This window comes from Scyliorhinus torazame, chromosome 23, assembly GCF_047496885.1.
Source record: "Scyliorhinus torazame isolate Kashiwa2021f chromosome 23, sScyTor2.1, whole genome shotgun sequence".
NCBI classification, from domain to species: domain Eukaryota; kingdom Metazoa; phylum Chordata; class Chondrichthyes; order Carcharhiniformes; family Scyliorhinidae; genus Scyliorhinus; species Scyliorhinus torazame.
Window position 1 is genome coordinate 38,197,374 of NC_092729.1, and position 12,111 is coordinate 38,209,484.

The window sequence follows — 12,111 nt, forward strand, 5'->3', positions numbered from 1 at the left end:
GGTTAGGTGAATAGGCCGTGTTCAATTGTCCCTTAGTGTCCAAAGATGTACAGGTTAGGTGGATTGACCATGTTAAATTGTCACTTAGTGCCCAAAGATGTACAGGTTAGGTGGATTGGTCGTGTTAAATTGTCCCTTAGTGTCCAAAGATGTACAGGTTAGGTGGATTGGCCGTGTTAAATTGTCCCTTAGTGTCCAAAGATGTGCAGGTTAGGTGAATTGGCCGTGTTAAATTGTCCCTTAGTGTCCAAAGATGTACAGGTTAGGTGGATTGGCCGTGTTAAATTGTCCCTTAGTGTCCAAAGATGTGCAGGTTAGGTGGATTGGCCGTGTTAAATTGTCCCTTAGTGTCCAAAGATGTACAGGTTAGGTGGATTGGCCGTGTTAAATTGTCTCTTAGTGTCCAAAGATGTGCAGGTTAGGTGGATTGGCCGTGTTAAATTGCCCCTTAGTGACCAAAGATGTACAGGTTAGGTGGATTGGCCGTGTTAAATTGCTCCTTTGTGACCAAAGATGTGCAGGTTAGGTGGATTGGCCATGTTAAATTGTCCCTTAGTGTCCAAAGATGTACAGGTTAGGTGGATTGCCCGTGTTAAAATGTCCCTTAGTGTCCAAAGATGTACAGGTTAGGGGGATTGGCCGTGTTAAATTGTCCATTAGTGTCCAAAGATGTGCGGTTAGGTGGATTGGCCGTGTTAAATTGTCCCTTAGTGTCCAAAGATGTACAGGTTAGGTGGATTGGCCGTGTTAAATTGTCCCTTAGTGTCCAAAGATGTACAGGTTAGGTGGATTGGCCGTGTTAAATTGTCCCTCAGTGTCCAAAGATGTACAGGTTAGGTGGATTGGCCATGTTAAATTGTCTCTTAGTGTCCAAAGATGTACAGGTTAGGTGGATTGACCATGTTAAAATTGTCTCTTAGTGTCCAAAGATGTACAGGTTAGGTGGATTGACCATGTTAAATTGTCTCTTAGTGTCCAAAGATGTACAGGTTAGGTGGATTGGCCGTGTTAAATTGTCTCTTAGTGTCCAAAGATGTGCAGGTCAGGTGGATTGGCCGTGTTAAATTGCCCCTTAGTGTCCAAAGATGTGCAGGTTAGGTGGATTGGCTGTGTTAAATTGTCCCTTAGTGTGCAAAGATGTGCAGGTTAGGTGGATTGGCCGTGATAAATTGTCCCTTAGTGTCCAAAGATGTGCAGGTTAGGTGGATTGGCCGTGTTAAATTGCCCCTTAGTGTCCAAAGATGTGCAGGTTAGGTGGATTGGCCGTGTTAAATTGTCCCTTAGTGTCCAAAGATGTACAGGTTATGTGGATTGGCCATGTTAAATTGCCCCTTAGTGTCCAAAGATGTACAGGTTAGGTGGATTGGCCGTGTTAAATTGTCCCTTAGTGTGCAAGATGTGCAGGTTAGGTGGATTGGCCGTGTTAAATTGCCCCTTAGTGTCCAAAGATGTGCAGGTTAGGTGGATTGGCCGTGTTAAATTGTCCTTTAGTGTCCAAAGATGTACAGGTTAGGTGGATTGGCCGTGTTAAATTGTCCCTTAGTGTCCAAAGATGTACAGGTTAGGTGGATTGGCCGTGTTAAATTGTCCCTTAGTGTCCAAAGATGTACAGGTTAGGTGGATTGGCCGTGTTAAATTGTCCCTTAGTGTCCAAAGATGTACAGGTTAGGTGGATTGGCCGTGTTAAATTGTCCCTTAGTGTCCAAAGATGTACAGGTTAGGTGGATTGGCCGTGTTAAATTGTCCCTTAGTGTCCAAAGATGTACAGGTTAGGTGGATTGGCCGTGTTAAATTGTCCCTTAGTGTCCAAAGATGTACAGGTTAGGTGGATTGGCCGTGTTAAATTGTCCCTTAGTGTCCAAAGATGTACAGGTTAGGTGGATTGGCCGTGTTAAATTGCCCGTCAGTGTCCAAAGATGTGCAGGTTAGGTGGATTGGCCATGTTAAATTGTCCCTTAGTGTCCAAAGGTGTACAGGTTAGGTGGATTGGCCGTGTTAAATTGTCCCTTCGTGTCCAAAGATGTGCAGGTTAGGTGGATTGGCCGTGTTAAATTGTCCTTTAGTGTCCAAAGATGAGATTAGGTGGGGTTATGGGTTTGGGGCAAGGGAGTGGCCGAGTTTGGGCTCTCTGTCAGAGGAACGGTGCAGACTCGATGGGCCGAATGGTCTCCTTCTGCACGGACTGGACTCCGCGGGTTCTACGGGACCTCGCCTTCGTAATTGGCCGTGTCGAGTGCAGAGGCTGGGAGGGTCGGAGGAATCTTCATTCAGCTGCGGTTTGAGAAAAACCCCAGATGTGCCCGGCCGTGGTCTCCCACACGGGGAGGAGGCGAGGGCCCTTCAAGAGGGTCCCCAGGGAGGGAGCTTTACCAGAACTCCTCCGGGGAAGAGGGCCTTTTAGCTACTCGCTTGGGCCTGGGAAGGTTGGGTTCATCTCCTTGGGGTGGGTGGAGGTGGAGGGGAGACCTGACAGAAGATGAGCGAGGTTAGAACAGGTGTGAATGAGGCTGACAAGGAGGGACATCTGGACGATATTGTGGTTGGTCGGATGCGTAGAGCAGCAGCAAATGGAATTGAATCCCAAACAGTGTGAGGGGGAGCTCTTTGGGAGGATTAACAAGGCAAAGGGATCCTGGGAAGTCCAGATGATCATTGGGACCTTAGTGTGCAGTCCCCAGATCTCCCAAGACAGCGAGGAATGGTCGATAACGTGGTGAAGAAGGGTTTGTTGTCATGAACAAATGAGGAATTGAATGTCAGATCAGGGAGATCATGATGGGAGCTGTATAAAATGCCGGTTAGGTCCCAGCTGGAGCACTGTGTGCAGTTCTGGTCACCTCACTATGGGAAGGATGCGATTGCACTGGAGAGGGTGCAGAGGAGATTCACCAGGATGTTGCCTGGGCTGCAGCGAGTCAGCTGTGAAGAGAGGCTGGTCCGGCTGAGGTTGTTTTCCCCAGGGCTCAGAAGGCCGAGGGGCGACCGGATCGAGGTGGACAAAATTCCGAGGGACGGAGATAGGGTGGAGAGGAAGATGTGTCTCCCCCCCTCTCCCCCCCGGCGCAGACGTCAATGACCAGAGGGGCACAGATTTAAGGGAAGGGGCAGGAGGTTTAGAGGAGATGGGAGGGAAAACCTTTGCACCCAGAGGGGGGGGTGGGAGTCCGGAACTCGCTGCCTGAACGGGTGGTGGAGGCGGCATCCCTCACAACAATTAAGAAATATTTTGAGCGCATTGCCGCAGTGTTAGCGCTGCTGCCTCACGGCGCCGAGGTCCCAGGTTCGATCCCGGCTCTGGGTGACTGTCCGTGTGGAGTTTGCACATTCTCCCCGTGTCTGCGTGGGCCTCGCCCCCACAGTCCAAAGATCTTGGTGTCCATGTACATAGATCCCTGAAAGTTGCCACCCAGGTTGAGAGGGTGGTGAAGAAGGCCTATGGAGTGTTGGCCTTTATTGGTAGAGGGATTGAGTTCCGGAGTCGGGAGGTCATGTTGCAGCTGTACAGAACTCTGGTACGGCCGCATTTGGTGTATTGCGTACAGTTCTGGTCACCGCATTATAGGAAGGACGTGGAGGCTTTGGAGCGGGTGCAGAGGAGATTTACCGGGATGTTGCCTGGTATGGAGGGAAAATCTTATGAGGAAAGGCTGAGGGACTTGAGGTTGTTTTCGTTGGAGAGAAGAAGGTTAAGAGGAGACTTAATAGAGGCATACAAAATGATCAGGGGGTTGGATAGGGTGGACAGTGAGAGCCTTCTCCCGCGGATGGATATGGCTGGCACGAGGGGACATAACTTTAAACTGAGGGGTAATAGATATAGGACAGAGGTCAGAGGTAGGTTCTTTACGCAAAGAGTAGTGAGGCCGTGGAATGCCCTACCTGCTACAGTAGTGAACTCGCCAACATTGAGGGCAGTTAAAAGTTTATTGGATAAACATATGGATGATAATGGCATAGTGTAGGTTAGATGGCTTTTGTTTCGGTGCAACATCGTGGGCCGAAGGGCCTGTACTGCGCTGTATCGTTCTATGTTCTATGTTCTCTGTGCAGGGTAGGAGGATTGGCCACGCTAAATTGCCCCTTAATTGGAAAACTGAATGGGTGCTCTAAATTTTTTTTAAGAAGAAATATCTTCAAACGCCACAGTGCAGAGGTCAACGGAACAAAGAACGAGGAGATGAAGATTTAAGGCATTGGTGAGAGTTTTACTGGGACGGATGTGGGGAGGAACTTCCTGGGGAAGAGCGAGCAGTAACGCGCTTGGACCACGAGAATGGTGGAAGGGCAGGGGGCGAGGGAGGGATTTGAACAGGAGGATGGGAATTGTCGGGGCTGGAGGAGGTTACAGAGATAGGGAGGGAGGAGGCGAGGGAGGGATTTGAACAGGGGGATGGGAATTGTAGGGGCTGGAGGAGATTACAGAGATAGGGAGGGAGGGGGGCGAGGGAGGGATTTGAACAGGAGGATGGGAATTGTAGAGGGTGGAGGAGGTTACAGAGATAGGGAGGGAGGGAGGGGAGGGAGGGATTTGAACAGGGGGATGAGAATTGTAGAGGTTGGAGGAGGTTATAGAGATAGGGAGGGAGGGAGGGGAGGGAGGGATTTGAACAGGAGGATGAGAATTGTAGGGGCTGCAGGAGGTTACAGAGATAGGGAGGGAGGAGGCGAGGGAGGGATTTGAACAGGAGGATGAGAATTGTAGGGGCTGGAGGAGGTTACAGAGATAGGGAGGAAGGAGGTGAGGGAGGGATTTGAACATGAAGATGAGAATTGAAGGGGCTGGAGGAGGTTACAGAGATAGGGAGGGAGGGGGCGACGGAGGGATTTGAACAGGAGGATGAGAATTGAAGGGGCTGGAGGAGGTTACAGAAATAGGGAGGGAGGGAGAGAGTTGAACAGTAGGATGTGACTTGTAGAGGTTGGAGGAGGTTATAGAGATCGGGAGGGAGGGAGGGCGAGGGAGGGATTTGAACAGGAGGATGGGACGTAGGGGCTGGAGGAGATTATAGAGATAGGGAGGGAGGAGGCGAGGGAGGGATTTGAACAGGGGGATGGGAATTGTAGGGGCTGGAGGAGGTTATAGAGATAGGGAGGGAGGAGGCGAGGGAGGGATTTGAACAGGAGGATGAGAATTGTAGGGGCTGGAGGAGGTTACAGAGATAGGGAGGGAGGGAGCGACGGAGGGATTTGAACAGGAGGATGAGAATTGTAGGGGCTGGAGGATGTTACAGAGATAGGGAGGGAGGGAGGGCGAGGGAGGGATTTGAACAGGAGGATGAGAATTGTAGAGGTTGGAGGAGGTTACAGAGATAGGGCTGGAGGGGGCGAGGGAGGGATTTGAACAGGAGGATGAGAATTGTAGGGGCTGGAGGAGGTTACAGAGATTGGGAGGGAGGAGGCGAGGGAGGGATTTGAACAGGAGGATGGGAATTGTAGGGGCTGGAGGAGGTTACAGAGATTGGGAGGGAGGAGGCGAGGGAGGGATTTGAACAGGAGGAAGGGAATTGTAGGGGCTGGAGGAGGTTACAGAGATTGGGAGGGAGGAGGCGATTGAGGGATTTGAACAGGAGGAAGGGAATTGTAGGGGCTGGAGGTGGTTACACCGATAGGGAGCGAGGGGGTGAGGGAGGAATTTGAACAGGGGGATGAGATTTGTAAAGTTGAGGTGTTGCTGGGGTCAGTGTAAGCTCAGCAAGGGGGCAGTGCGGAGTCACTGCTGCGAAGGATGTCAGGAGACAGGGAGTTGGATGGGCTGTGCGTTGCGGAGGGGTGTGTGGAGGGGTGGATGGGTTCGGGGGGACTGAGGGAGAAAGCGAGAAAGGAGAAAGGCATTGTGAGCCTTCAGAACAATGTTCATTTTCAGAGGGAATGATTGTGACAAAGTGAGATAACGAGGGAATGTGGAAGAGGCAGGGAACGAGAGAAGGAGACAGAGATACTGAGAGAGTGAGAGATAAGAGCAAACGATGGGGGGGGGGGAGGAGGAGGTGGCGAGAGAGGGTGAGAGACAAAGACAGAAAGAGAGAGACAGACAGAGAATGAGAGAGACAAAGAATGTGAAAAAGTGAGGTGGGTGTAATGTCCTTGTCGGATTGCCTTATTTATATTACAAGAACACTTGTAATTAAAGCTATAAATGATTATTAACATTAACTGTGGGTCAAATATATATAAAACAACAGGTGAATAACTGTATTAACTTGCGCAAGAAACCTCTCTCTGCGCTCCCTCCAGCCACTCTGAGGTCACCTGACTCTAACATTCACTGATATATTAATGAGACTCCTAGCGGTCAGTCGGCGAATTACAACACAACCATGATTTCACGGCAAGGTGTGGGGGGGGAGAGGGGGGAGATAAAAGTGAGAGGTCGAGGCAGGAAGAGAGGGAGGGCTGGGCGAATGGGAAAAAGTGAAGGAGACAAGAGAGACAGAGAGATTCAGGGAGAGAGAGAGAGGAGACAGTGAGAAAGAGAGGAGACAAAGAAAGGGAGACAGAGAGAGAATGTATTCCCAACATAGTTAGGATATCTAAATACCTACATAAACATCCGGCCCGTATAAACCATCCTGGTACAGCACTCTGCATTAAACAGGAGAGAGAAGGTTCGATCAGTCTTACACAGCTGTAGTCCCGCTTGCGATCGCAGTCAGTTCCTCTGGAGGTGTAGGTGGGACATGCAGGAACGGGAGGAACATGGTGGGATGTGACAGGAGAGTCTGAATGTCCAGGGGCAGCGGGAATTGTGATTGGGCAGGAAAGGCACAAGAGATGCACGGGGACCAGGTTTATTAGTCACTCATTTGACGCGTACGTAACTGGTATCCGCGTTTATTGCCCATCCCGAGTTGCCCCGTCAGAAGGTGGGGGCGAGTCGCCTTCTTGAGCCGCTGCTGTCCTTGAGGCGTAGGTGCACCCAGTGTGCTGTTAGGGAGGGAGTTCCAGGATGTTGCCCCGGCGACAGTGAAGGAACGGCCGATATATTTCCCAGTCGGGGTGGGGAAGGACTCGGAGGGGGACCTCCAGGTGGTGGGGTTCCCAGGTATCTGCTGCCCTTGTCCTTCTAGATGGTCGCGGCCGTGGGTTGGGAAGGTGCTGCCTGAGGAGCCTCGGTGAGTTGCTGCAGTGCAGCTTGTGGATGGGACACACGGCTGCCTCTGTGCGACGGGGGGGGGAGGGAGTGAATGTTTGTGGAAGGGGGAGCAATCAAACGGGGCTGCTTTGTCCCGGATGGTGTCGAGCTTCTCGAGTGTTGCTGGGAGCCGCGCTCATCCAGGCGAGTGGGGAGTCTCCCCTCGCACTCCGGACTCGTGTCCTTGTCGATGGTGGACAAGAACAGGCATGAGGGACCTGAGCTTATTTAAGATTGAGGTGGGCGGGTTTGCGATCAACAAGAGGGTCAAGGGTTACCCGGAGAGGTGACAGGAAATCGGAGTCCAGGCCACAATCAAATCGTCCGGACAAATGGGATGTATTGCATTTTGGTAGGTCGAACATCGAGGGGAAATAAACCGTAAATGGTAAAACTCTTCGGAATATAGAGAGTCAGAGCGATCTGGCCGTGCAGGTCCACAGATCTTTGAAGGTGGCAACACAAGTGGACAATGTAGTCAAGAAAACAGACGGAATGCTTGGCTTAATTGGACGGGGCATCGAGTCTACAAGCTGTAAGTCAGGCTGCAGTTGTATGGAATCTTGATACGGCCACACTTGGAATATTGCGCACAGTTCTGGTCACACTACCAGAAGGATGTGGAGGCTTTGCGGAGGGTGCAGAGGAGGTTCAGTAGGGTGTTGCCTGGCCTGGAGGGGGTTGGCTCCGCGGAGAGGCTGAATAGACTCGGACGGTTTCCATCAGAAGGACGGAGGTTGAGGGGGGGACCTGATCGAGGTCTGCAAGATTGTGAGGGGGCGTGGAGAGAGTGGGTGGGCAGGTTCTTTCCCAGGGTGGAGGGCTCAGTCGCCGGGGGGCAGAGGTTTAAGGTCCGTGGGGCAAAGTTTAGAGGAGATGCGCGGGGCAGATGTTTTACACGGAGGGTGGGGAGGGCCTGGAACGCGTTGCCAGGGGAGGTTGTGAAGCAGATACATTAACGGCGTTCAGGAGGCATCTCGACAAACACGTGGATAGGACGGGGATCGAGGGACACGGCACAAGGAGGTGCTGAGGGGTTTGGCCAAGGTTGGTTTCACGGCCGGTACAGCCTTGGAGGGCCGAAGGGCCTGTTCCTGTGCTGCATTGTTCTTTGTACCTTGTTCAGCCATGATCCTATTGAATTGGGGAACAGACTCGAGGGGCTGAATAACTCCTGCTCCAATTCCCCATGTTCTCTGGCCGCTGTGTCAAATGCAGGAGTCGGGGTCGGACTGGATAATTCTTTGCAAAGGCCGACGATAAACTGGGGAAACAGACCTACCCTCCAAATCCTGGCATGGGGGACGGGGCAGTCACTGCCCGAATGGCATTGTACACAGCCCGGCCCCGACCTCGCAGGTGGCTCCCCCTGTAGGCCATGGCTGGAGCTGCGGCCGCCGCCACAGGGTACGGGAAGCCTGCCACTGAATGGGAGACGGTAGAGAGAGAGAGAGAGAGAGAGTCAGTGCGGCCACAAAACTGTACGTTCCAGACCGCAAAACCACCGGGCCCGATGGGAGGGCCAAGGAAAATGGGCATCCCAGCAGCCCTGGGAATCCCAGCAGCCCTGGGAATCCCAGCAGCCCTGGGAATCCCAGCAGCCCTGGGAATCCCAGCAGCCCTGGGAATCGCAACAACCCTGGGAATCCCAGCAGCCCTGGGAATCGCAACAACCCTGGGAATCGCAACAGCCCTGGGAATCCCAACAGCCCTGGGAATCCTAACAGCATTGGGAATCCCAGCAGCCCTGGGAATCCGGGCAACCCTGTGAATCCCAGCAGCCCTGTGAATCCCAGCAGCCCTGGGAATCGCAGCAGCCCTGGGAATCGCAGCAGCCCTGGGAATCCCAGCAGCCCTGGGAATCCCAGCAGCCCTGGGAATCCCAGCAGCCCTGGGAATCCCAGCAGCCCTGGGAATCCCAGCAGCCCTGTGAATCCCAGCAGCCCTGTGAATCCCAGCAGCCCTGTGAAACCCAGCAGCCCTGGGAATCCCAGCAGCCCTGGGAATCCCAGCAGCCCTGGTAATCCCAGCAGCCCTGGTAATCCCAGCAGCCCTGGGAAACCCAGCAGCCCTGTGAATCCCAGCATCCCTGTGAATCCCAGCAGCCCTGTGAATCCCAGCAGCCCTGGGAATCGCAGCAGCCCTGGGAATCCCAGCAGCCCTGGGAATCGCAGCAGCCCTTGGAAGCCCAGCAGCCCTTGGAATCCCAGCAGCCCTTGGAATCCCAGAAGCCCTGTGAATCCGAGCATCCCTGTGAATCAGAGCATCCCTGTGAATCCCAGCAGCTCTGGGAATCCCAGCAGCCCTGTGAATCCCAGCAGCCCTGTGAATCCCAGCATCCCTGTGAATCAGAGCATCCCTGTGAATCCCAGCAGCTCTGTGAATCCCAGCATCCCTGTGAATCCCAGCAGCCCTGTGAATCCGAGCATCCCTGTGAATCCCAGCAGCCCTGTGAATCCCAGCAGCCCTGGGAATCGCAGCAGCCCTTGGAAGCCCAGCAGCCCTGGGAATCCCAGCAGCCCTTGGAATCCCAGCAGCCCTTGGAATCCCAGCAGCCCTGTGAATCCGAGCATCCCTGTGAATCAGAGCATCCCTGTGAATCCCAGCAGCTCTGGGAATCCCAGCAGCCCTGGGAATCCCAGCAGCCCTGGGAATCCCAGCAGCCTTGGGAATCACAGCAGCCCTGGGAATCCCAGCAGCCCTGGGAATTGCAACAGCCCTAGGAATCCCAGCAGCCCTGGGAATCCCAGCAGCCCTGGGAATCGCAACAGCCCTGGGAATCCCAGCAGCCCTGGGAATTGCAACAACCCTGGCAATCCTAACAGCCCTGGAAATCCCAGCAGCCCTGGGAATCCCAGCAGCTCTGGGAATCGCAACAGCCCTGGGAATCCCAGCAGCCCCGGGAAACGCAGGAGCCCTGGGAATCACAACAGCCCTGGGAATCCCAGCAGCCCTGGGAATCTCAGTAGCTCTGGGAATCGCAACAGCCCTGGGAATCCCAGCAGCCCTGGGAATCCCAGCAGCCCTGGGAATCGCAACAGCTCTGGAAATCCCAGCAGCCCTGGGAATCCCAGCAGCCCTGGGAATCGCAACAGCCCTGGGAATCCCAGCAGCCCTGTAAACCCCAGCAGCCCTGTGAATCCGAGCAGCTCTGGGAATCGCAACAGCCCTGGGAATCCCAGCAGCCCTGGGAATCGCAACAGCCCTGGGAATCCCAGCAGCCCTGGGAATCCCAGCAGCCTTGGGAATCACAGCAGCCCTGGGAATCCCAGCAGCCCTGGGAATTGCAACAGCCCTAGGAATCGCAATAGCCCTGGGAATCGCAACAGCCCTGGGAATCCCAGCAGTCCTGGGAATTGCAACAATCCTGGCAATCCTAACAGCCCTGGAAATCCCAGCAGCCCTGGGAATCCCAGCAGCTCTGGGAATCGCAACAGCCCTGGGAATCCCAGCAGCCCCGGGAAACACAGGAGCCCTGGGAATCACAACAGCCCTGGGAATCCCAGCAGCCCTGGGAATCTCAGTAGCTCTGGGAATCGCAACAGCCCTGGGAATCCCAGCAGCCCTGGGAATCCCAGCAGCCCTGGGAATCCCAGCAGCCCTGGGAATCGCAACAGCTCTGGAAATCCCAGCAGCCCTGGGAATTCCAGCAGCCCTGGGAATCGCAACAGCCCTGGGAATCCCAGCAGCCCTGTGAATCCCAGCAGCCCTGTGAATCCGAGCAGCCCTGGGAATCGCAACAGCCCTGGGAATCCCAGCAGCCCTGGGAATAACAACAGCCCTGTGAATCCCAGCAGCCCTGTGAATCCGAGCAGCCCTGGGAATCGCAACAGCCCTGGGAATCCCAGCAGCCCTGGGAATACCAGCAGCCCAGCAGGGGGAATTGAGAGAGAGACGGGACTATTTCCTGCCATTACCTGTGTAAATATCCGGAGCGTAGACAGCACCGACCATCGGGTTAATCTTCCACGCTGCAAAGAGAAGGAGACCAGGAATGATCGGAGCTCGAGGGGCTGAATGGCTTACACCTGTTCCTCATTCCCATGTCCCGGGGTGTGTGGGATCGAAAGCTTCAAGACCTGCGCCCGTCGCCCACAAGCCCTCGGCTAGGAGAGGGCGGGACACGTGCCTGGGGCTTTCCCCTCAACCGCACATCCCCACACTACCGTGACCTACCAGAAATCTATCGATATCGGTCTGGGGGATGCCCTCTATCGATATGTACACCAGCCAACGAAAGTGGAGAGGGGGGGGGGCAGCAGCAAGCAGTTAGGGTGCTGAATGTTATGTCGGCCTTCATTGTGAGAAGGTTTGTGTTCTGACGATCAGAGTACCCCGACAGTGCAGAAGGAGGCCATTCAGCCCATCGACATTGCATCGGCCCCCCTCCGAGGCGCACATCCCCTCCCGACCCCATCACCTCACCCTCCCCTTTCGGACACTGAGGGGCAATTGATCAAGGCCAATCCCACCTAACCTGCACGGCTTTGGACCGTGGGAGGAAACCGGAGCACCCGGAGGGAGCCCACGCACACACGGGGGAGGACGTGCAGACTCCGCACAGAGAGTGACTGGAGGCCGGAATCGAACCAGGGTCCACGGTGCGAGGCAGCAGCGCTAACCACTGCTCCGTCCATGCCGTTCAGAAGTAGGGATGTCTTCCCGCAGTCAGACAGAGCCTGGGTGATGATTGTGACTGTGCCGCTCCAATTAATTGAAGGCTCCTCGTGAAGAATGTTCTTCCCGTTTGTTCACACCCCAATTTGACAGTGCCTGACCGTGTGAGCCGCCAGGTTTTCACCCTCACCTACCGTTGATAAAGGGAGTGGCTGTTTTCTTCGGCGTCACTACGCGTGCCGTGGCATTGTTTACCTGCGGGAGAAAAAGAAAGTTCCGTGATGGCGGTCCGGCTGATCGGGAGTGTTCCCGGTTCGCCCAAAGATCAAAGAAATGTACAGCACAGGAACAGGCCCTTCGGC

At 54.3% G+C, this 12,111-nt stretch overlaps 1 protein-coding gene across 4 annotated transcripts in view; it reads right to left on the reverse strand.

Moving 5' to 3' along the window:
- Positions 1-12,111, reverse strand: part of LOC140399586 (RNA binding protein fox-1 homolog 1-like) — a 161,311-nt gene that overhangs the window by 24,964 nt on the left and 124,236 nt on the right. For all 4 annotated transcript variants that reach the window (XM_072489120.1, XM_072489119.1, XM_072489122.1 and 1 more), the window contains 4 exons: positions 11,944-12,004; positions 11,050-11,103; positions 8,415-8,556; positions 6,543-6,582 (listed from right to left, as the gene is read on the reverse strand). In XM_072489120.1, the coding sequence (XP_072345221.1) occupies positions 6,543-6,582; positions 8,415-8,556; positions 11,050-11,103; positions 11,944-12,004 (297 nt within the window). The remainder of the gene's footprint in view (positions 1-6,542; positions 6,583-8,414; positions 8,557-11,049; positions 11,104-11,943; positions 12,005-12,111) is intronic.